Source organism: Gorilla gorilla, chromosome 11, assembly GCF_029281585.2.
Source record: "Gorilla gorilla gorilla isolate KB3781 chromosome 11, NHGRI_mGorGor1-v2.1_pri, whole genome shotgun sequence".
In the NCBI taxonomy this organism is placed as follows: Eukaryota; Metazoa; Chordata; class Mammalia; order Primates; family Hominidae; genus Gorilla; species Gorilla gorilla.
This window is the reverse complement of record NC_073235.2, coordinates 132,586,519-132,612,241: the sequence shown is the minus strand read 5'-3', so window position 1 is coordinate 132,612,241 and position 25,723 is coordinate 132,586,519. Positions and strand designations below refer to the sequence as shown.

At 38.9% G+C, this 25,723-nt stretch overlaps 1 protein-coding gene and 1 non-coding gene across 51 annotated transcripts in view; one reads left to right on the top strand and one right to left on the bottom strand.

Moving 5' to 3' along the window:
• The window catches only part of TRIP12 (thyroid hormone receptor interactor 12), a 159,019-nt gene that overhangs the window by 21,796 nt on the left and 111,500 nt on the right, over window positions 1–25,723 (top strand). For all 50 annotated transcript variants that reach the window (XM_055379644.1, XM_055379641.1, XM_055379652.1 and 47 more), the window contains exon 2: window positions 21,835–21,981. In XM_055379644.1, coding sequence (XP_055235619.1) covers window positions 21,884–21,981 — 98 coding nt within the window. In that variant the 5' untranslated portion in view covers window positions 21,835–21,883. The remainder of the gene's footprint in view (window positions 1–21,834; window positions 21,982–25,723) is intronic.
• Window positions 6,839–6,946, bottom strand: LOC115933822 (U6 spliceosomal RNA). Its single transcript, XR_004069675.1, has one exon. It is a non-coding gene; the product is annotated as a U6 spliceosomal RNA (small nuclear RNA).

The window sequence follows — 25,723 nt, the reverse complement described above, 5'->3', positions numbered from 1 at the left end:
TACTTTTGAAGGTGGAAAGCATTTTCTGAACAAAATAGAATTTTTAAAAACAGCTTTATTGAGCCGGGTGTGGTGGCTCATGACTGTAATCCCAGCACTTTGGGAGGCTGAGGCAGGCAGATTACCTGAGGTCAGGAGTTCAAGACCAGCCTGGCCAACATAGTGAAACCCTGTCTCTACTAAAAATACAAAAATTAGCCAGGCGTTGTGGCACATGCCTGTAATCCCAGCTACTAGTGAGGATGAGGCAGGAGAGTTGCTTGAGCCCGGGAGACGGAGGTTGCAGTGAGCCAATATTGCGTCGCTGCACTCCAGCATGGCCGATAGAGCAAGACTCTGTCTCCAAAAAAAAAAAAAAAACAAAATAGCTTTATTGAGATATAATTCACATGCCATACAATTCACCTATTTACAGTAGGCAGTACTTTTTTTTAAAGACAGAGTCTCGCTCTGTTGCCCAGGCTGGAGTACAGTGGCGCGATCTCAGCTCACTGCAACCTCTGCCTCCCGGGTTCAAGCGATTCCCCTGCCGCAGCCTCCAGAGCAGCTGGGACTACAGGTATGTGTCACCACGCCCACCTAATTTTTGTATTTTTAGTAGAGACAGGGTTTCACCATGTTGGCCTGGGTGATCTCCAACTCCTGATCTCAAGTGATCCACCCGTGCTGGCCTCCCAATTGCTGGGATTACAGGCGTGAGCTACCGCGCCTGGCCAAATTCTATTAACTTTTAGGTTAAATTTTAGAATTAATGTTGTAATGTGCTGTCTTCTTAGTTAAAAATCTTATCAACTGAAAAATATCTTAATCATCTGTAGTATGGGACTGCAAATGGAAACTGTTATTTGGATTTCTCTTTAGGAAGAAATACCCCATTGGCAATTTCAATTTACTATTTCTACTTAGATTATTTGAATTTAAACATCTCGTTAACTAGAAAATACGTTTGTTGGTTATGATAGTGTCACTTCAAGCAGGTTAGATAGGAAACAGTTATTGGAAGATGCCAAATTCATTTCAGAACCAAATTCAAGTATAGTGATGACTCTACTTTTTGCGAAACAATTTACCAGGCTTCTGTTTGTTTTTTAATTCCTAGGTTGTAGAAGTTCAACTAAAGCAAACATGAAATGTGTGATGGATTTTTAAGAGCTTCCTTTGTATGACAGTCTGTACATAGTGTGTTAAGTTCTCAAGAATCTCTCCTTAAAAACTTTGAAGTTCTTTTGTGCAACTGTGTTTTGAATAAACCCATGTCAGTTAAAAACAAACCAAACAACAGAACTTCCATAGGCTTTCTTTTTGTATGTAACAACTTGTTTTAAAAGACCTATTAGCGCCTTCTATATATTTGGTATGCAGTTTGTTTGGAAGATTATAGGTGTGAATTGTGTATTTGGGTTGTTTTGTCATTTCAGTTGTTTGCATGTTTTCAGGCTTTCCTTTGAAACCTATCCACAGTTATATATTGCTCATTCATTCATGCCCCTAGACCTTTCTGAAGTTGTCTCTTGCTAGAACTCCCTTTTTGCCTCCCATTCTAGACCATTCCACTTCTCTCTTGGGGAAATACCTTATTTTCATGAGTTCTTATATACCAGCTCTTCCTGGAATGTGTATTGCCACCCCTAGGGCTCGGGTTGCTCTTCTCTAATAGTACTTAGAGTAGTAGTTTGTCACCTTTTACTCCAGTTACTTGTTTCCATTTTGGTCTTCCGTTGGTCTGAGCTTCCCAGCATTCTTTTAAACCTTGCATGCATCCTACCAAAGATTCCAATATCACCACTGGCTATCTGCACACCTCACTTCAAGTTGTCTTTGAAAGAGGGCTTGGGCTAGCTCATGTCTTTCACAGCTGATAGCACAGGGTAGAATCTTGGCCTAGTTTATTCTAGCTCATTCTTGCTGGTTTTCCTGATTTTTTTTCCACCTGAGGAAAACCTTAACTGTTCTAACACTTCGGAGGTGTGGCAGTACCTCCTGTTTCTACTTCTTTTTACAGTTTTAACTATTTTTCTATTCCCTGTGGCTGAAAAGTGATTGCGTATAGAAATTTGGTGGCTAGACCGTGTGCCGTGGCTTGTGGCCAAGGTGGGTGGATTGCTTGAGCTCAGGAGTTCGAGACAGGCCTGGAAATCTCATTTGTATTAAAAAAAAAAAAAGAAAGAAATTTGATGGCTGTGGTTTTGTTTAGCCCTCTTTTTCTTGCTTTACTGGTTTCTTAATGTTTTTCTCTTTTACTTCAATAAGGAATGGGAAAAGAAAATATACCATTTTATTATTTCTTGATGATGACTTTTAGTGTATTCAGCAATACTGAGCACAGTGGCTCATGCTTTGGGCGGCCAAGGTTGGAGGAACGTTTGAAGCCCGGAGTTTAAGACCAGCCTGGGCAACAGTGAGACACCTCCCAACCTCTGTCTCTACAAAAAATAAAAATAAATTAGGTGGATGTGGTGGTGCACACTTATAATTCTAGCTACTGGGGAGGCTGAGGTGAGATGACCACTTGAGCCCAGGAGCTGGAGGTTATAGTGAGCTTTGATTGTGCCACTGCACTCCAGCGTTGGTGGACAGTGGGACCCTGTCTTTAAAAAAAAAATTTAAACAAAATGCTATCTGATACAAATTTTAGAGAAGAATCTTTTTTATACTGTGTATTATCACTTAAAAAGTTGATTTTTTTATTACTGTGTATAGTATAATACAAATAGAAAGTTTTGATATGAATTTACCCTTTTAAAGGTCAGTGTATAAGTAAATTGGCCTGAGAGTCAGGCGACTGGAGTTCTAATTCTAATCCTTAGACGCGTGAGCATAGATGAATTTCCTTTGCGTCTTACTTTTTGTGTTAAATGTGAGTAATGGCTTTCTCTTGCTATAATTCTGGGGTTATTAGGGTTAAAGAGAGACACATGTTAGAAGTCTTTGTACATTGTTGTTACTTCTTGCGCTGTGGCTTAATTTTGTCTTTGTTATTGGAGGAAATCTCTGAATGAGTCAAGTTTACACTAATGTCAATTTGGAGGTGTAAAAAATAAAGTGGGACTTAAAAAATATTCAAACATTAATTGAATGCCTGCTTACCTAAGACTATTACTTGACATTGACTTATCAATGTGTGTCTAATGAAATCCTTAAGAATGGAATTAGGCAGCTGGGACTTAGGGAAACCAGTATTTCAGAAACTATCACCTATTGTCTCTACTGTCTTTGTGTCTGCTGTCTGTCTCTTTCTCTCTGAAGACTGCTTTCTAATTTGACTGTATTAAATACAGCCATTATAATGCCAAACTTAGGTTTTACAATCTAGGTACCCAAAGAGTCTTGGGAGGAGACTCTCATTGGTCCATCATAGGTTGTTTGTTGAGTCTTGAATCCTAGTTAACTTGTGGCAGGTGTTGTGACTATCTGGAAGGGTGTTAGGTATTATGTTGCAGCATTCATAGGAGTCTGTGGGAACGTAGCGGGGAGAGAGAGGAGGCAAACATGGTTGTCTAATGTAAGTACCCCCTTGCAGAGGCATCTAACGAAATGTCTAAGTTTTCAAAGTGCCATGGGGCTCTTCAGAGTTGTAATTATGCAGAAGTATAGAGAACTTTAAGGCAAGAAGATTTTGTAAAACTTGAATAGATAATTATCTTTATTTATTTAGAGACGGAGTCTCACTCAGTCGCCCAGGCTGGAGTGCAGTGGCACGATCTCAGCTGACTGCAACCTCTGCCTCCTGGTTCAAGCGATTCTCCTGCCTCAGCCTCCGGTGTAACTGGGATTACAGGCGCATGCCACCACACCTGGCTAATTTTTGTATTTTTAGTAGAGACGAGGTTTCACCACATTGGCCAGGCTGGTCTCCAACTCCTGACCTCAAATAATCCTCCCGCCTTGGCCTCCCAAAGTGCTGGGATTACAGGCGTGAGCCACTGCACCTGGCCCCTTATTTATTTTTTAGTTGTCTTGTTATATTGGTTGCTGAGAGAAGTGTTTTAGAATCCACTTTGGATTTGGTATTTTTTAGTTTTTTAATATGTAATATTAGGCCTTGTATATAAATGAAGTGTATATAAATTGAGAATTGCAGTGTCACTGGATTAAACCCTTTTTCACTATGGAGGTACTCTTTTTATCTCTAGTAATGCCTTTTAATGCCTTAAAAGACTTTTTAAGAGTAGTTTTAGGCTCACATAGCAAAAATCAGCTGAAGGTACAGAGATTTCCTGTACACTCCTCTACCCCGCAACATGCATAGCCTTTTCCTGTGATCAACATACCCCACCGAAGTGGTACATTTGTTACAGTCAGTGAACCTACATTGACATGTTATTACCCAGAGTCCCTAGTTTACATTAGGATTTATTCTTTTTGCATCTTCTATCAAATTTGTAATGACATACAGCTACCATTGTAGTATTATAAACTGTAATTTTTACCACCCTAAAAGTTTTTGTTACTTTTAAAAGCAAGAATCTTATTGTAAAGTCTTTTTTAGATACACCAGCTTTGCCTAGTGTTTGTATGGTATTTTTCATCTTCTTTCATTCTGTATTCTTGTTTCTTAGATTATCTCTTGTAGTTAGAGTATTTTAAAAGCCTAGTCTGATAATCTTAACTAGAGATGGAGTTTTACTTCATTTTATTTTCTGATTTGTTGCCTTCATAATAGTTTATTATTATTATTTTATTATTTTTGAGACGGAGTCTCGCTCTGTCACCCAGGGTGGAGTGCAGTGGCGCCATCTCAGCTCACTGCAACCTTCACCTCCCAGGTTCAAGCGATTCTCCTGCCTCAGCCTCCCAACCATGCCCAGCTAATTTTTGTATTTTTAGTAGAAACGGGGTTTCACCATGTTGGCCAGGCTGGTCCCGAACTCCTGACCTCAGGTGATCCACCCGCCTCAGCCTCTCAAAGTGCTGGGATTACAGGTGTGAGCCACCACGCCCGGCTGAGTTTATTATTTTTAATAGAGAGATGATTCTAGTCTCTGCCTGCCTGTTTTACAAAGTAAAACAGTATATTTAACAAGGTCTTTTTGTGGAAAATACAATGACCTTAAAATGATAACTCCATTTACCAAGTTCCTGTTGGCCTTAAGATACTGTCATTTGAATAAATTTTTTTGAATCTTACTCTATAGTATAATATAGAGTTAATATTCATTTACATTTAGCTGTTTGTCACCTTTACTTTTTCCTGGGCCACTTCTTTTCTGCTGGTGGAAAAACTTTTAATCTGACCAAAACTTCATTCATAGGAGATAATTTCACTTGGTGTAGAATGTTTTATTTTATTATTTTTTTATTATTTTTTTAGAGATGGTGTCTCACTCTGTTGCCCAGGCTGGTATGAAGTGGTGCTATCATGGTCACTGTAGTCTCAAAATTCTGGGCTCAAGCGATCCTCCTGCACACCTCTACATGTGGCTAGTTTATTTTGTTTTTGAATTATGACATGTCTGGGTTTAGATATCTTTTATTTATCCTGTTTGAGCTCAGTTAGGTCCCTCGCATCTGTGGATTCATATCATTTACTGGTTCTAGAAAATTCTCAGCCACTAAATGTTTAGATATGTCTCTCACATTTCTTCACTCTTCTACTTCTGGAATTTTTATTAAACTTATATATGAATTTCTCACTTTATTCTCTGCATATCTTATTTTTAATCTTTTGTTCTGTGATATATTTTATATAATTCCTTCTGTCTTCCACTTTGCTGTCTTTGTCTAATAGGCCGCCACACCTATTTTGTTTTTGACTTAGGACATGTCTGGGTTTCGATGTCTTTTATTTATCCTGTTTGAGCTCAGTTAGGTCCCTTGTGTCTGTGCATTCATATCATTTACTGGTTCTAGAAAATTCTCAGCCACTAAATGTTTAGATATGTCTCACATTTCTTCACTCTTCTACTTCTGGAATTTTTATTTAAACTTATATATGAATTTCTCACTTTATTCTCTGCATATCTTATTTTTAACCTTTTGTTCTTTCTGTGATATATTTTATATAATTCCTTCTGTCTTCCACTTTGCTGTCTTTGTCTAATAGGCCGCCAGACCTGTCTGAGCTTTATTATTTTATTTTTCATGTTAGAAATTCTGTTTGGTTGTTTTCCAAATCTATGTAACATTTAATAGTTTTTCTGTTTCATTTATCTTTTTCATGTTTGTCCTTTATGCGTCTACACATTGTGAGCATTTTAAGATCTGATAATTCTCCTATCTGAAATGTTTTGTGTCTTTTTGCAGGTTTTTATTCATGGTACCTTGTTTACTTGAGTGTTATGTATGTTCTGTTCATTGTCCTTAGATTATGTGTAGCATTTTCCGAGGCCTAAAGGTGCCTTTCTCTAAAGGTTTACTTTGCTCTTGTCAAGTATTTAGATGCACTAAGAGCTTGCTACCCAAAGTATGGTTCTCAGACTGGCAGAGAAGTTTTTTTAGGAAACATGGCACCTCAAGTTCTATCCCTGTATTTTAACAAGAATGTGAATTTTAACAAGATCCATAGGTAATTCTTAGGCACTTTAAATACTGAGCATCGCTGCGTTAAGTGATCAGTAGGATTTGAAGTTCCTTGGCTTAAAGTTTCTTGGATCATTCACCTGATTCAAAATATGCCTACAAATCTTGGCCACACATGTATAAATTCTCAGGTATAGATTTTCTTTTCCCCTTCCTTCTCTTCTCTCCTGATGTCTCCTCTGTCTTGCTTGCTTTTTTAGCAACAAGGCAACTTTCCCAGCAGTCGGTTTGGGATGGGGTTCAGGAATATTTCTGGTCATCTTCATCATGAAAGTGTATCCCATAGTTTTTTTTCCCTTATTTTGTGAGTTGAGAGTTGATAAAAGCCTTTAAAAACAATATTAAATTGTGTAATCCTTACACAGGGGCCATGCTATTCTTCTCCGTATAGTTCCACTTTTAGTGTATGTGCTGCCAAAGTGATCATGATAAAGACTTTTTTTAAAAAGCTTGAAATGAGATTAGATTCTTGAGTATTTTGGGTTTGGAAAGTCGGCGGGGGGTGCAGTTAGCTTCAAACACAAATAATCAGCATCATTAGTTATTAGGGAAATACGTATTAGAACAATAATAAGATACTACTACACACCCAACAGAATAACGAAAAAAAAATTTTTTTTTTGAGCCAGAGTCTCACTCTGTCACCCAGGCTGGAGTGCAGTGGTGCCATCTCAGCTCGCTGCAGCCTCCACCCCTCAGGTTCAAGTGCGTCTCTTGCCTCAGCCTCCCGAGTAGGTGGGATTATGGTTATGCATCACCAATCTGGCCACTTTTTGTGTTTTTAGCAGAGATGGGGTTTCACTATGTTGGCCAGGCTGGTCTCGAACTCCTGACCTCAATCTGCCCGCCTTGGCCTCCCAAAGTGCTGGGATTACAGGCATGAGCCACCGCACCTGGCCTAGAATAATCAAAATTTAAAAGACTGGCAACACCAATTGTTGGTGAGGATATGGAGCAACTGGGACTTCTATACTTGTTAGTAAGTGTGTAAAATAGTACAGTTACTTTGGAAAAAAGATCCGGAGTTTCCTTTAAAAGTTAATTATAGGCCGGGTGAGGTGGCTCACTGCTATAATCCCAATACTTTGAGAGGCTGAGGTGGGCGGATTGCTTGAGTCCAGGAGTTTGGGACCAGCCCGGGTAACATAGCAACATCTGTCTCTCCTCACCTCCATCTCCCCACAAGGAAAGCCAGGCATGGCGGCACACACCTATATTCACAGCTACTCAGGAGGGTGAAGCAGGAGGATTGCTTGAGCCCAGAAATTAAAGGCTGCAGTGAACTGTGATTGCACCACTGTACTCCAGCCTGGGTAACAGAGTGAGACACTCTCTCTACCAAAAAAAAAAAAAAAAAAGAAGTTAATCATAATCTTTCTTATGATGATCTAGTGATTCTACTCTTAGTTAATTCTGCTCAAAAGAGATGAAAGCATGTATCCATGGAAAGACTTGTAGAAAAATCTAGCAGCTTTAAACTTAACGGGCAAAACTTAGTCCATCAACAGAAAAATGGGTAATCAAAATGTTCGTATTCATACAGTAGAATATTCAGCAATAAGAAAGTAAAAATATTGATAAAACTCAGCAACATAGATGAATCTCAGGATATTATTATGCTGAGTCAAAGAAGCCTTACACAAAAGAGTACATACTATGTTTCCACTTATATAAAATTCTAGAATAGGCAAGACAATGGTAAAAAAAAAAAAAAATTAGAACAGTAGTTGCAGAGTTGGGAGGTGAAGTGCAGGGACTGATTGGGGAGGAGCGTGAGGAAAGTTTCTTGGGTGACAGACTGTATATCCTGGTAAGGATTTGGGTTACACAGGTGTGTGTGTTTGTCACAACTCATTGAATTTTACACTTAACACTTGGGCATTTCGTTGTTGAAAATTTAACTGAAAACATGAAGCAAAATTTGAAAACTGTTTTATGATACATAAAGTATAATGATGCCTGCAGCTTACTTTGAAATACATCAAAAAATAGGATGGATAGTTGGCAGACACGGGTACGTAAATGAGGATATGGATACATATGTAATAAAACATATGTAAAACTTTTCATTGTAGAAGCTAGATGGGACTTACAGGTATTGAGCAATTCTCAACTTTTTTGTATTTTGAGAAATTTTATAATCTGCATGCAGGGGAAAGGTAGTGAGAAGTAAAAGAAGAATCAAAATGGAAAGTTCAGGAAGATAATTCAATTTGTGTAACTAGCCTGTTTTACAAATGTTGTTCAATTTATGTTTATGCCCATTTGAAGACGAGTGGTAGCTGTAGTCTTACTGATTTGAATGTGAATATGGCTTTTTATTTTTTATTTTTATTTTTTTGAGGCAGGGTCTCACTCCGTCACCCAGGCTGGAGTGCAGTGGTGCGATCTCAGCCCACTGCAGTCTCCATCTCCTGGGCTCAAGCGATCCTCCCATCTCAGCCCTGAAAGTCGCTGGGACTAGAGATGCGCACTACCATGCCCGGCTAATTTTTGTATTTTTTGTGGAGAAGGGGTTTCGCCATGCTGCCCAGGCTGGTCTCAAACTCGGCTCAAGCAGTTTGCCCACTTTGGCCTCCCAAAGTGCTGGGATTACAAGTGTGAGCCACCGTGCCTGACCTAATTTTTTTTGTATTTTGTCACATTATTCTCAAATGGGTGACAATGTCTTTACCTCTGAAAGGCATAATGATTTCTTTGACAGGTGAGAAAACTCAGGCGTAGTTATGAAATTTTTCCAAGATAACATGACTTAAAACGGTAGAGCCAGGGTTTGAACAGACTCAAGACATAGGTACTTTTTACTACTTCTCTCTCTGCTCCACTGTTGACATTTAGGTGTATTTTTCCAGACTTTTTTCCTACACATATATAAACAAATACATACCTTTCCTTCCCCCTGCTTCTTTCTTATGCTTTGAGCCTCAGCTTAAAATGTCTCTTCAGAGAGCTGTTACCTGATGATTCAACCCAAAGTAGCTTTTTCCTTCCTCCTTCCCATTATCCTCTACTCCTTCCTATTTTTCTCCTATTTCACTTTTCATGGGACTTACCACAATGTGCATATAGTTTGTTTATTTTCTCTTTCCACTTGAGGTGAGCTCCATTGTAGCAAACAGTATTGACACCTGTCAAATAGGCCTTCAAATATTTGCTGAAGGAATGAATTAACAATGTTCTGTCCATGAATGTCAGTGCAGTATATACAGATTTACCCCTTTGCTTTTGAGGACCTCTAAATATGCCATAGTATTGATACAGTATACTTATTAACTGTTCCTTTGCTGAGAACATTTGGATCATCTCCATTTTTCCACAGTGACATACTGCAGTGAGCATCGTGATTACATCCTTGCTTACTTGTGCAAGTATTTCTTTAGGTTAGATTCCTAGAAGTTTCTAAGGATATCAGTGGCAGTTTTTAATTGTGGGAGTTGGGAGAGTCATGTAAAAATTACAAAGGAATAGAAGATGATACATAATGATACCAAAACAATAGTGTAAATCTGTGTCACAGTTGTCAAACCTAGCTGATACTAGAAAAATAGTTATTTTGCTTTTTTTCCTTTTTAATTTCTTTTGGTGTTTTTGTTTGGTTTTGTTTTGATGCAGGGTCTCCCTCTGTCACCCAGGTTGGAGCACAGTGGCACAATCATGGCTTGCTGCAGCCTTGACTTCCTGGGCTCAAGCAGTCCTCCCACCTCACCACCTTAGCCTCCGGAGTAGCTGGGCCTAGATGTGCATGTCACCACACCTGGCTATTTTAATTTTATTTTTTATTTTTGAGACAGTTTCGCTCTGTCGCCCAGGTTAGAGTACAGTGGCATGATCTCAGCTTACTGCAGACTTCACTTCCCAGGCTCAAGCAGTCCTCCCACCTCAGCTTGCTGAGTAGCTGGGGCCACAGATGTGCACCACCGCCACGCCAGGCTAAATTTTTTTTTTTTTTTTTTTTTTGGTAGAGAGGGAGTTTCACCATGTTGCCTAGGCTGGTCTCAAACTCCTGAGATCAAGTGATCCTACCGCTTCAGCCTCCGAAAGTGCTGGCGTTACAGGTGTCAGCCACTGCACCCAGCCCCAGCTAATTTTTAAATATTTTGTAGAGATGGGGTCTCCTTATATTGCCCAGACTGGTCTTGAACTCCTGGGCTCAAGCCACCTTCTTGTGCCTTGGCCTCCCATAGTGCTGGGATTATAGGCATGAGACATTGCACCCAGCCTATTATTCTAAGAATGGTTTGATTTTCACATACCCCCATTCTGATAGGGTCCAGGAATCTGTATTACAGAAATTTACGTTTGGGAAATACAGCTCTGAATTTTTTCTTGGCTCCTGGTTTGTACGTATTCTGGCTCAATATAGAGGCAGTCTTTGGCATCTACTTATTTTTGATAAAAATGCTAAATGTAGAAATGTGGGGCATTAGTCTATAGAGTATGGCATTTAAAATTTTTTTTAACTTTTGAAAAATATTCGAGACATTCTAAATGAATTTAGGTATAATTACTCTGAAATGCATGATCTTAAACAAAAATTTGACACTATTATTCACCAGGTGTTAAAGTTACAGTCTGTATTTTCTTCCCGACTTTGAGTTACATTTTAATGCTTCCTTTCCCCCTATCTTAACTATAATCTTAATAATTTTTGTTTCTGACAGTTCCCCAGGTTGTAGCTCTATTGATGACAGGCTACATACTTGTTTGGAAAAGATTATAACACAAATCCATGATTATCACAACGTTGAAATATTTTTTATTGCAAGTCAGGAACAGACGTCCTAATCTGAACTATGTTAAAGAGTTAACCTCTGTAGGCTGGGTGTGGTGACTCACACCTGTAATCCCAGCACCTTGGGAGGCCGAGGCAGGCGGAGGGAGGCCGAGGCAGGCAGATGGAGGCCGAGGCAGGCGGATCACCTGAGGTCAGGAGTTCCAGACCAGCCTGGCCAACATGGTGAAGCCCCATCTCTACTAAAAATACAAAAATTAGCCGGGTGTGGTGGTGCGTGCCTGTAGTCCCAGCTGCTGAGGAGGCTGAGGCAGGAGAATTGCTTGAACCTGGGAGGCGGAGGTTGCAGTGAGCCTAGACTGCGCCATTGCACTCCAGCCTGGGCGACAGAACAAGACTCCATCTCAAAAAAAAAAAAAAAAAAGAATTAACCTCTGTGATGTCATTATTATGGTGGAGTTCACAACAGTGACAAGAATATATATTGAAGAGAATATTTTTGAAAATATTGCCTTATTATGTGTGTCTGAATGCTGGAAAGGTCATTTACCAAATATAAAATTGTTTTTGTCCATAGGGAGCACTTTGCTGTAATCTACAGGGTACCTTGTACTGTGAATAACTTTGATTCTTAGCCAGGAGGTTTCTGTCTGTCGCTTAAGGGAGAGAAGCATTTACAAATCATTCTCTCTCTGCTCCCTCAGCAGCTCCTCATTTTTCATAATCACCTAATGAGTCCCTAATAAATGGTATTATTATATCTTTATAAGGAAGAACTTTTAAAGTACCCCATTGAAGAAAAACTGAAATAAACATCAGGTTGGAGTCTTAAAAAATTTGGAACTGAATCCGATTTTAGAGACTATCTAGTCTGATACCCTTAAGAGGAAGTAACTAGAAAGGCTATTGATAAGCTGACCTACTATCCCCATTCACTGGCTAATGATGGTAGCCAACAGGATTGTAGACCTGTTAAAATTGGGTCTGTGCACCATTTTTGGTATGTGGAGTAAAAGTTGCTGTCTGTCTGCTTTCGAGACCTGAAGAATATCCTCTGTTACATAAATGCAGTTAGTATTCTAAAGGATTATACAAGCCATCTGAGCTAAGACAGGATTTATGTTAGGGAATGAGTGGCTCTGTATTTTAGAAATAGCTTAGCAATAGCTATTCAGGATAATTGATCATCTTACAGTGTTCTACAAAATAGATTTTTGGTCTATTTTGGACCTCCTTGTGAAGGGTTACCTCCTTTCTTCTTTGCTTTTCTCACATCTGTTAATCACAGATTCAACAAGTTAGGCACGTACTTCCTTACTTGGAGTTGTCATCTTCTCATGCCTCAGAGATTGATGTGCTCTTCTGATCCAAAGCTTATGCTCTTAATTTTTTTCCCCCTGCGGGATCCTGTTAGTAGACTGTCCTTTATTCCCAACCTTTTCTTTCAGTAATTCTTTTCTTTACCTAAATACATATGCTCAAAATTTATTTTTTTAAAAACGACAAACAGGGAAATTACATATATCCATGCAAACACAGCCTTTGTCTCTCTGCCTTCCCTTCCCTCCTGGCTATTGTCTCTTCTCTTTATAAAGTCTAGCACTTCCAGAAAAGAGTTGGTATTTATTATCTTACCTTATACCCTCTCCTTCCCCACCATCTCTAGAAATAACTTTCAACATTTTCTTTTTTTTTTTTTGGAGGCAAAGTCTTGCTCTGTCCCCCAGGCTGGAGAGCAGTGGCGCAATCTTGGCTCGCTGCAATCTCTGCCTCCTGCGCTCAAGCAGTCCTTCCGCCTCAGCCTCCTGAGCAGCTGGGACTACAGGCGCGCTACCACGCCCTCGCTAATTTTTGTATTTTGTGTAGAGATGGGGTTTTGCCATGTTACCCCGGCTGCTCTCGCCATTTTCTAAATCTGATGGACATTGTTGAGTTTTTTGAACTCTCCCTATCTGTCTTCCTCTTGGTGTCTGCCAACACCACTATCCTGATTTATTTTCCCAGTGCTTGTGGTAAGTTCTTGATTTTCCTTGACTGGATTGTTTTTTTTTATGTTTTCCTTAGATTTTAGCATTTCCCAATATTTCATCCTGGGCGTATTCCTCTCTTTATGCTGTCTGTTTTTCATAGAGAAAATAAAATCTTATTGATTACCTTGGTTTCTCGTACCTCCTGCATGTCAGTGTAATTTCTCCCATCTGTATATCCAGTTGCCTACGTAATTTTCAATCTTTACTTCCATTTGCTTATTGAAACTCTTTACCTGGATACCTACATGATGAGTCAGGTTTTATATGATTAACACTAAATGTACTCTTTCTGCTCATGTGTATCATTTGATAATGCTGCTACAATCATTTTGTATAATTCTCTAAAGTTAAAAGCATGACTTTTAGAACTATAGAATGTAAATAGCAAAGATACTGTTTGACTAGTTAATAAGGACAGGAAGCTGTTGTCGTAAAGCTAGTTTAAAGAGCATTTGGGGAACTGGGTATTTATAGGCAATTTAATAAAGAATTTTAGAATGAGATTACTGATAACCTACAGGCAACAATCTGCAATCTTTGGGGTTGTCTTTTCTTCTGTACATAAACTGTATTTCTCCAGACTTAAATCTACAGGTTAACATGTAACTTTAATGTCTGAACCCCTGATTAATAGTAAATATAATAGCAAAATTAAAATATGATGCTCTTGCAGAAAATTAAATAATTCCTAGGTAAGCCTCTGATGTAGCATTTCCTAGGACGTTGAAGGGATGTGCAGTCATCTTCTTTATATGTTTTAGATAACTTTTCTTAACCTTTGTCACCAGTGTAAGAAATTTGAGTCATTTTAGGGTTTGTATTTGTCTGAAGTCTGAGAACCACGGTCTTAGACTATTCTTTCTCACTGTGTAGATCCTGTCATCAAAATGTTTCTTGACCCCGTCTTCATTTTGCCTTCTTCCATTGTTAACAGATCCTCATCTATCCTTAGATCTGTTTGGTAGCTTTCTACTTGATCTGCCTCCTTATCTGTAGGTCTTAAATGTAAAACTTTTGGTTTCTGGCCCTTCATGATAGAGTTTAGGCTTATTTTCAGGCTCAAGGAACCACTCCACATCCCTGCATTATAATTTATTCTCTCATTCCTCCATGTCTTTCCTCACTGCTCTAGCGTTTCAAGGAACATCAGCAGAAGTGACTGGTCATCCTCAACCTGTGAAGGCAAAGTTAGCCACCTTTTTCTTCTTTGTTTAGAGTAGTACATTTGATCTTGCTTCTCAAATCAATTTAGCATATTTTATAATTATTCACTTAATGATTGGCCAGCTAAGCTGATTTACCAGATGGCAAAGGATCAGGATTTTCTTTCTATCCCCCATAATCCTTTAAGCTTGGGATGTCATGGCTTTCTAGTATTTTGATTTTTTTTAAGGTAAATACATAATTATTTTTCCTTGTTTGCTCAGTCAAACTTGTATTTGAGTGCTGACCCTGTCCCCTATTAGCTTTGTAGCCTTAGGGTTATTTTAACTTACTGTGTGTCATGATTTCTTTTTAAGAAGGTTATTTTCACTACCAGTTTTGTAAAGTTGGTGTGAAAATTAAATGATTTAAAGCACATTGCCTGGTACATGCTAAGCACAGAATACACATAACCCATACTTTACTGTTCAACTTAAATCTTGTATTTTTTCCATTAAATATTGTTTTCTAATGTTATAAAAATACAATTTGAAAGTACTGGTTTGGCTGGGCACAGTGGCTCATGCCTGTAATCCCAGCACTTTGGGAGGCCAAGGAGGGTGGATCACTTGAGGTCAAGAGTTTGAGAACAGCCTGGACAATGTGGTGAAACCCTGTCTGTACTAAAAATACAAAAATTAGCCATGCATGGTGTTGCACGACTGTAGTCCCAGCTACCCGGGAGGCTGAGGTAAGGCAGAAGAATCGCTTGAACCTGGGAGGCGGAGGTTGCAGTGAACCAAGATCGCGCCATTGCACTCCAGCCTGGGTGTCCAGTGAGATCCCGTCTCAAAAAAAAAAAAAAATGCTATTTTTACATGTTGTATAATATCCCGTTATCACATTCAAATGGTTTTGATGCCCATAAATTGCATTCAGTGCCTAACAGACCCTAACATAGCCATTACTCTTGCACTCAATGGCCCTTACTCTCCTAATTTCTCTATAGAACTTTTCTGATTAACTGGAAAAAAAGGCAGTAAATTTCTGTTGCCCTTAATTCAAACGTGAACTAATAAACTGCATTGTGCTGTTCTGTATCAGATACAGCTATTTTCAGGTTTGACATATGGCTACTTAAGAGTTTGACATTTGACTTACGAATATACCATACAAAACTGCTGATTTTGTATTGCCTCCTTCCTAAATCAAAGTAAAATAATAAACTGTCCCAGTGGTTTTGTAGAAAGTTTTTGTTCTTTTTCCCCTTCAATTCCTTTCTGGCACATGATGGACCTGATGATTTCCCCCGTTTTTCTTTAAGATTGTACTTAATAAGTACTCATTAAATGGCAGCTATCATGTTCAGGTAAGGTTCTGAGAGCCTTATATGCAGTTCTCTAATACTTAAATCCCAAAGTATAATATTGTCTCTAATTAAATGGAGAAACAAACTGAGATGAAGGTAAGTACTTGTAGGTCTTACCAAGCAGCAGAGGCAGAATTTGAGCCTAGGTGGGCGATACAGAGCAGTAAGCTCCTTGTGAGGAGGGATTGTCTTGTCATTGTTTCTCAGCACCTCTCAATCTCAGCACCTCTCAGTGCTTTTGGGGAATCTTAAGGGTTATTCATTCCCACTTTAAAGATAGGCTTATTTGAAGTCCTTGCTGTTTTTAGGTAGGCAAGAATGACTTCTTTTATACACAAGGGTGATTTCTATTTTGTTTTATTGTAGTGGTTTAATATATGCTGCCCCTTACCACACTTAGTTCTGGGACCTAGTCATTTCCTTCTTTATCTGGTGTGTGTAGTTCAGAACTGGAGCTCCAGATGTCAGTTCTTGCTTGCAGTCTTCAGGTCTGGATGCCATTACTTGTTTCATGCAGGGTACTAATTTTGTAACATTTCAGTTTCTTTATTTGTAAAATAGGACTAATGGGCAATGGTTTATATGACTCCTTGTCACATTTAAATTTTACAAAATGAGTAAAGTACCTTGCAAATTGTGTTTATTACTGTAATTTACCTCCAGGTTAATGATCTGAAGCTAAACCAAGCCTTTTTGGAGGACCAAATCTAAATAAGTCCGTAAGAAATTAGTGGGGTACATACTGGACAAATGAGATTTACTTCTAAAAGCTTACTATGCAGACATCGCTTTGCTTAAAGATAGGCATACGTTCTGAGAAATTTATTGTTAGTCAGTTTTGTCCTTGTGTGAAGATTGTGGAATGTACTTACACAAACCTAGATAGTATAGCCTACTACACACCTAGGCTGTCTGGTATAGCCTGTTGCTCCTACACTGCAAACCTGCTGCAAACATAGCAACATGTTTGTAATATACATGTTTGTAACATACCTGTTCCTCTACCAAATACTGTAGGTGGTTGTAACAAAATGGTAAATATTTGTGTGTCTAAAAATATCCAAACATAGAAAAATCACAGTAAATATGTGGTATTATATAATCTTATGGCACCACTGTTGTATTTCTGGTCAGTTGTTGAACAGAATGTCCCTAGTGCAATATGTGGCTGTATTTTTTGTTTGTTTGTTTTTTTGAGACGGTCTCCTTGTGTTACCCAGACTGGAGTGCAGTAGTGTTATTACGGCCTGCCACAGCCTCGTCCTCCCAGGCTTAAGTAATCTTCCACCTCAGCCTTCTGAGTTGCTGGGACCACAGGTGTGCACCATCCTGCCTGGCTAATTTTTAAGTTTCTTGCAGAGACAAGGTTTCTGTATCTGTGTTGCCTGGGCTGGCCTCAAACTTCTGGGATCAAGTGATTCTTTTACCTTAGCCTCCCAGCAGCAGAGACTACAGGCATCCACCACCGTGCCTGGCTTTATTTTTTTGCAGTTGATTTCTTTCGGTGTTCTGAAAGTTCTGTACCAGAGGAAGGATTGAATTTTTAAAAAATGTTTTGGGTTTTTTTTAGCCTTTCTTTGTGTGTGTATGATATTAAGAATTTAGAAGAAAAATTAATTTCCGGCCAGGCACAGGCAGTGGTCCACGCCCGTAATTGCAGCACTTTGGGAGGCTGAGGTGGGCGGATCACTTGAGGTCATGAGTTCAAGACCAGCCTGGCCAACAAGATGAAACTCCATCTCTACTAAAAATACAAAAATTAGCCGGGTATGGTGGCAGGCATCTGTAATCCCAGCTACTCTGGAGGCCAAGGCAGGAGAATCGCTTGAGCCCAGGAGGTGGAGGTTGCAGTGAGCCGAGATCGTGCCACTGCACTCCAGCCAGGGCAACAGAGCAAGGCTCTGTCTCAAAAAAAAAAAAAAAAAAAGGAAAAATTGCAAAATGTTTTTAGTTTAAGTTTTCCTTTAAGGACTATTCTTGATACATATTTTAGGAATGAATTTTTAAATGTAAATATAAAACAACAACATACAGGTTTTTGGGTTTTTTTTTGAAATGGACTCACTATTAGCCGGGCTGGAGTGCAGTAGTGCAGTCTTGGCTCACTGCAACCTCTGCCCCCCGAGTTCAAGCGATTCTCCTGCCTCAGCCTCCCAAGTAGCTGGGATTACAGGTGCGCACTACCACACCTGGCTAATTTTTGTATTTGTAGTACAAATGGGGTTTCACCATGTTGGCCAGGCTGGTCTCGAACTCATGACCTCACGTGAGCCACCGCGCCCAGCCGATTGTTTTTGTTTTTGTTTTTATTTCTCTATGTGGTATTTGCGTGTAGAGTTAAATACTTTTTCACATAAAATTGAAAAGTCATTTAACTTAAACAGTGAATAAGTTGGTTGTATACTCTGTGATTAAAGTTGTCGTGAATTTGTTTTCAACCTTGAAGACATCCATTAGCCTTTTTGTTTTTCCTGTTAAAGTCATACATGTTCTCTATTTTATTTCAGTACCTTAGGACTGAATATCAAAGGCTTTATGTGAAAAATCTTGATTCGTTTTACAGAAATGAAGGTATGGCCATGGTTAGAAAAGACTAGTGTATTTCAGGATTTGATAGGGATATTAAATTGGGTTTATAATTCCAGTTTCACACTAGGAGTTAACCTGTTAAGATGGAATCTTCGAGTTCATATTCACTACCGGCTATGAAAACATAACTTTTAGCAGTGTAATAGTGTAATTCCCACTTGTGTTTTAAAAATTAAGTAATAGCATATGGTAGACATAAGTAATTGGTCAAGTCAGTACAGAATATTCTATAAGGAAAACATTCTGTAATTCATTGCATAGAGAAAACTTTTGGCCTCTGGGTTCTTAGCTGAAGCCAAAGAGGCATTAAACTTTTTTCGAAGTTGAGGTGGTAATACCTATGAAGGGTGTAGAACTGCTCAGTACCAGGATTCAGAAGACTGGTTCTTCAACAGATTACTTGGAACTTTCTTCATTTGGATTTGTCTGCAAGGTATAAGGGGTTGAACTTGATCATCTCCGAGGGTCCCTTCCAGCCCTCTGGTTTTATTGATACCTGGCAGAGGGAGAGATCCTGTATCCATCATATGTTAATCTTTTATTTACTTTCAGGAAATTAAAGTTCAAATGTTTTACAAAGCCTAGCCTCTTTTTAAAAAGATGAATTTATGCTTTAACAGCAGGGAGTCATTTGATAAACAGCTTTGTTCTTACCTGCTATTCTTCCTCTTATATCTCAAGAATTATCGACAAATAGGTTGTTGGCTGATAATGGTGCTGGTTGACCAGCACTGAAGATGTTGGGGAGCATTGTTAAGGTTACCTAGGTGACTCTAGGTCAAAACAACTAGCGTGACTTAGTTTCATTTGAATGACTTAATACTCCATGACATACAGTAGGCGTTTAATAGCAGAAGGTGGGCAGGTGACAACTACTAACCTTGTTTATAATACTATTCTTTGCCTTTTAAAGTGAGAGCAGCAGTATCATCCTATTCTCTTGTATCTGTCCTTGCTGTTTGGGTCCAGGTGAAATGGCATTGAGATGATTGAAGTAGAGAAATTTTTAAGATGAATTTTGAAAAAGACTGGCCTTTTTTCTTTGATGTGCTGAACTTCTTGGTGTATTGCAGTATACCCAAGAAAGCTCTTTTAAACTATGTCTCCAATTTTTGTGCCCAAAGAATGAGGATCTGAGGTTAGGGGACAGGCATTCATATTTTGACAAAGCTTCCCAGGTGATTGAGATGTTTACCCTTAATTAAAAACATTTCACTTTTGAAAGTGTTTTGCCAAAAATTAAGACTCATATAGACAGTGATTTTTATGGTGAAGCCTTTCCCAATATATTAGATTTTATTTTACCACAAGTATTTTTATTCTTTTGAATAAATGTTTATAGTAATAATAATACTTAACATGTACTGAGCACTTGCTATATGATTGGCACTGTATTGAGTAGTTTACATGGATTTATCATTTGATCTTCACAACTACCATGTGAGTTCTTTATCCTCATTTGATAGATTGAAGCACAGGGAAGTATGTATGCACACACTCATATATGCAAGATTATGTACAACTTGTTAGTGTTAGAGTCCGGAATTGAACTTGGGCAGAGACAGTTTGACTCGAGAGCTCTGTACTTAAAGCTGTTATGCTAGAGCAGCCTGTTTAATTCCTTATAAATTGACAATCAGTCTCAATGACAACAAAAATGATTTCTTCCATTCTAAACTCTGGATCCCCCAGTCCTTTCTCAAAGGCGGTCATTATTAACGAAGTATGTTTCATGCATCTTTCCATGAATTTTTAACATGTGGACAGTATACAGAAATTTATATACAAGTCTTTTTGGTATACATACACACAAATGAGAGTTTCATATCTTTCCATATCAGTATGTGTAAGTTTAACCTTTTCTTCTCTCTCTGCCTGCCTCTCTTTTAATGTTTAATTGTATTTATTTTTTTCTTTCTAAAACTGAGTATCCTTAAATTAGTAATTTGAACTTTCTGATTAAACTTTATTATATTAATTTGGACATATGTGATAGAAACAGTCTTTTTCTACTGAATTGTATCAACAATATAACCCAAAAGAAAACTTCTTTCTTATTACAGTATAAGGAATCTCTAAAACAAAATCCAGTACAGTAATAGATTTAATTATGATTAATTTGCATTCTCTTTGGCACCAGTTTCTATAATGTCATATGTTCATTCGCTTTCCCAGTAAATAGAAGTAACGAAAGAACTCCACTTGGAATTTGACTGCAGGCTTACAAAAAATAGTGCAAGATTTTATTTGTGCATGTCGTTAATTCTATGATTGTTATGTTGGCTTGTTTTATCAGTTAAACTAATTTTCTGAGTTTCGATATTTTATCTGCACAATCATTTCTTATAGAAAGTTCAGTTTGGTTAAGAACTGTTTTGAGCTAAATTGTTAAACATAAAAATACTTTCGCAATTTCTTGTTGCTGACAACTCTGTTGAGGTAGGTAACGTACTGGTTTTAAAGAAGAGTAAATTAAAGGTAGAGATTATTTTGTCCAAGGTCACGGCCAGCAGAGCTGCTGTTGAAAATCCAGAATATCTGAGACCATTGCTCGGTTTACTCTATTTGAGCTGTTTGCTCCTCATCTTTTCATTAAGATACTATAGTTTTACAATTTTGTTTGTTTTGTTTAGTTTTGAGGTGGAGTCTCACTCTGTTGCCCAGGCTGGAATCCAGTGGCATGATCTAGGCTCACTGCAACCCCTGCCTCCCGGGTTCGAGCGATTCTCCTGCCTCAGCCTTCCAAGTTGCTGGGTTTACAAATGTGTGCCACCACACCTGGCTAATTTTTGTATTTTCAGTAGAGACGGGGTTTCACCATATTGACCAGGCTGGTGTCGAACTCCTGACCTCAGATGATCCACCCACCTCAGCCTCCCAAAATACTGGGATTACAGGTGTGAGCCACTCCACCCGGCCACGATTTTGTTTGTGTTTATTTTTTCATTTGTTATTCACAACAATACTGTGAAGAAGACATGACATACATTGTTAATTCTGTGTCTAAGGAATCCTAGGCTTAGAGGCTGTGATTTGTACAAAGGCAAACTTCTTTAACACCTATTCCATCACAAGACTTGAGCCATCATCTTTTGACTTGAGGTGTAGTGCCTGTTTAGGCACAGTACTAGAATGGGGAAATGAAGACATATTTCTACCTGTGCTCTGTTTTCTTTGAATTGAGAATTTTCTGGCTATTCCGTGAAATCTAAGTTAATTTTATATACTGAGTCCTGGACCACATGGCTTGAATATGTTACAACGTACCCTGACATTTTGTTAACACGTTGATCAGTCAGACTTCACAGTTCAGTGAGACATTGCAGCATGGGTCAAGGCTGTAAAATCAGATAGTTTGCAGAAAATTTCCACGTCACCGTAAGTTCCCCTCATTTCTTTTCCATATTGTATTTTGTACGTCTGATAAATTTTTTTATTTTTTTTTCTTTTAGTGAATGGTAGTGTCTAGAAAGGGTATGTCCCTTCAAGAGAGAGGTGCCAATGTCCAACCGGCCTAATAACAATCCAGGGGGGTCACTGCGACGTTCACAGAGGAACACTGCCGGGGCCCAACCACAAGACGACTCAATAGGAGGAAGGTATGTATTTCATGGTAATTTGAAAAGGAATTGGGAATAAAAGAAAAAATATTTTTAAGCCTCCTTGTGAGGTCCAAAACTTGAATGGTTCATTGCATATGGGTAATTTTTCCTGATTTGTGAGCCAAGTACTTAAAAGCAAACTGGAATCCAAAGCAGTTCCTAAATTTTTCCCCAGATATGCTAGACTCAAAGAAGTAGTTCATAGCCACTGACATGATCAGACACCTCATGTAGCATGTGGTGTGTCATGTTTTGTTTGCCCTTTCTCTTCACTTCGTTAAATGTATGTTACAACACATCTTTCACCATTCGTGGTCTTTTTCCTTATGTGTTGACTTAATGATACTTTATTGAAGAGAGGCCTCATTTGTTTTAAGAACTTGAGTTTTAATACTCAGCTTTTGAGCTTTTGTCCTCATCATGCCTTTTGACAACATAGATATTAACAGGGTAGTGAGGCACTCTGACTTTGTTAGTGAACGAGTTGTCTTATGTTTTTAGTGGTCTGGTGTTTCTTTTTAGTTGGAATAGTTACATATGAAGTAGTGTGAAGAATCAGATCAGATGTGTTTTCTTGAATGTAATACTCCAAGTCAGATTTAGCCAAGGACTGTCACTTCATGTAAAAAATACTCAGAACTCTTCTTGCAAGGCCTAGTTCTCTAATTTTGGGACTAACATTGATTACGTTTAGCTTGTAATAGATAATTGTTACATTTTTTTTGTCTTTGAGAGTCTCATCACTCTGTTACCCAGGCTGGAGTGCAGTGGCACTATTTCAGCTCACTGCAACCTCTGCTTCTGAGGCTTAAAAATCCTTCCACCTCAGTCCCCCAAGTAGCTGGGATTACAGGTGTGCACCACCGCACCCAGCTAATGTTTTTTGAGACACAGAGACAAGATTTTGCCACGGTGGCCAAGCTGGTCTCAAACTCCTGACCTCAAGCGATTCACCCGCCTCGGCCTCCCAAAGTGCTGGCATTATAGGTGGGAGTCACTGTGCTCAGCTGCTGAATTCTAATAGGATTATCTCATACAGCAGTTTGTGGCCATAACCATGAATGCATATTATCTAGTAAAGTATTTAAAAATTTTTTAGGCCGGGCGTGGCGGCTCACGCCTGTAATCCCAGCACTTTGGGAGGCCAAGGTGGGCGGATCACGAGGTCAGGAGATCGAGACCATCCTGGCTAACATGGTGAAACCCCGTCTCTACTAAAAATACAAAAAAATTTAGCTGGGTGTGGTGGTGGGCGCCTGTAGTCCCAGCTACTCTGGAGGCTGAGGCAGGAGAATGGCGTGAACCCAGGAGGTGGAGCTTGCAGTGAGCGAGATCACGCCACTGCACTCCAGCTTGGGCGACAGACAGAGCGAGACTCTGTCTCAAAAAAAAAAAAAAATTTTTTTTTAATGTCAAATGTAAAGAATAAAAGCACATCATGGTGATGTCAGACTATTTAGTGGTTAAGCATAGGGACTTTGGACTAGGGCAGCTTTGCGTGTGATTTCTTTTTCTTTTTCTTTTCTTTTCTTTTTTTTTTTTTTTTTTTTTAAAACAGTTGCTGTCGCCCAGGCTGGAGTGCAGCGGCATGATCTTGGCTCACTGCAACCTCCACCTCCCGGGTTCAAGAGATTCTCCTGCCTCAGCCTCCCAAGTAGCTGGGATTTCAGGCACACACCATCACACCTGGCTAATTTCTGTATTTTTAGTAGAGATGGTGTTTCACCATGTTGGTCAGGCTGATCTCGAACTCCTGACCTCAAGTGATCCATTGGCCTTGGCCTCAGAGTGCTCGGATTATAGGTGTTAGCCACCGCACCCAGCCTTTGTGTGTGATTTCTGCCTCTGCCATTAAATAGCTATGTGTCTTTTGTTAAGAGTTTCAGGAAACCTCAGTTTCTTAGTCCACAGAATGGGGATAGCTATTTCATAGGATTATTGGTAAACTTCAGTATTTTAGCATGTTAAGCTCTTATCACTTATACTTAGTATATAGAGCTCTGTTCTGAAAATGTTTGCTCTTTTACATTCAGGTTATTCTTTGGAGCAGCCACACTCAACTTCATGTGACTGATTTTAAAATATTATTCCTCCTGTAATAAAAGTGTTACATGTTCATTTTAGATTATTTTGAATATATAGAAAACTAAAAAGAAAAACATAATTCCACACTTATAACGTGTGCTATTGACATTGGTTACTATTGACATTTCTTCTGTCTTTTAAAAAACTGCATGTAGATGTACATATATGTATGTATGTGCATATAAGTAACTTGTACCTTTAGAACAACTGCGGTTTTATGCATATTAATCCTCAGGTTGCATTGGGACTCTTGCATGTGAACTGACAATCATTGTGGGCTATCAACAGCGCATAGCTTCTAAAATCCACAGTGTTTCAGCATGGTCATTTTTTCTATATATAATCAGTGTTATGTAGATTAAAAAATTTTTTTTAATTTACTTTTTGAGACGGAGTCTTACTCTGTCACTCAGGCCGGAGTGCAGTGCTGTGATCTCTGCTCACTGCAGCCTCTGCCCTCCGGGTTCAAGTGATTCTCCTGCCTCAGCCTCCCAAGTAGTAGCTGGGATTACAGGCACCTGCCACCTTGCCCGGCTAATTTTTGTATTTTTAGTAGAGACGAGGTTTCACCATCTTGGCCAGGCTGGTCTTGAACTCCTGATCCAACCGCCTTGGCCTCCCAAAGTGCTGGGATTACAGGCATGAGCCACAGCGCCCAGCCTAAAACATTTTGTAAATTGTATTATGTTTTTATTTTATTTTTAGAGACAGAGTCTAACTCTATTGTCCTGGCTGTAGTGCAGTGATGGAATCATAGCTCACTGCATCACAAGTAGTTGAGACGACAGGCACCTGCCAGTATGCCCAGCTGTGCATTTAACTTGATGCAAAAGTAATTGTGATTTTTGCAGTTTTTTTAATAGCAAAAATCACAATTACTTTTGCACCAACCTAGTATCATGTATTTTTAAAAAATGAGTAAGGCTGAGCATGGTGGCTCATGACTATAATCTCAGTACTTGAGGTGGCTGAGGTGGGATGATCACTTGTGGCCAGGAGTTTGAGACCAGCCTGGGCAACATAGCAATACACATCATGTGTCATCACAAGACACATGTAGAAATTTTCTGTTTCTACAAAAAATAAATTAGCTGCGCACAGTGGAACACACTGATATTTCTAGCTACATAGGAGGCTGAGGTGGGAGGTCGCTTGAGCCTAGGAGTTCAAGGTTTCAGTGAACTATGACTGGGCACGCCAGTGCATTCCAGCCTGGGCGACAGAGAAAGACCCTGTCTCAAAAAATAAATAAGTAATAAACAAAGTAGTGGGACATAAATGGAAGTGGTTAATACTAGCGATTAAGATGTGTTGGTTTAAGTAGCTCAAAGTTGTAACAGAGATGGAACTCGATTAGATTTGTAGAATGACAAATCTTGTTGTAGTTCATGTAGTTTAAGCCAGTCAATAATATGCTCAGTTGTGAAGAGTGTGATCAGGACATAGAAATTTAGAGCTTTAGCCAAAACATCTTATTAGTTTTAAGAATGCAAATGAGATGAGAAGATGCTGGCTCTTCTAAATATCATTTTGCCATCTTGGCTTGGTTCTTTTGCTCATAATAAAATGTCAAGACTGGGAGTAACTTTGAAGGCCTTCTTATCAACCCCCAGGTTGATATATTTTTGTTTCGTTTTGTTGAGATGGAGTTTTG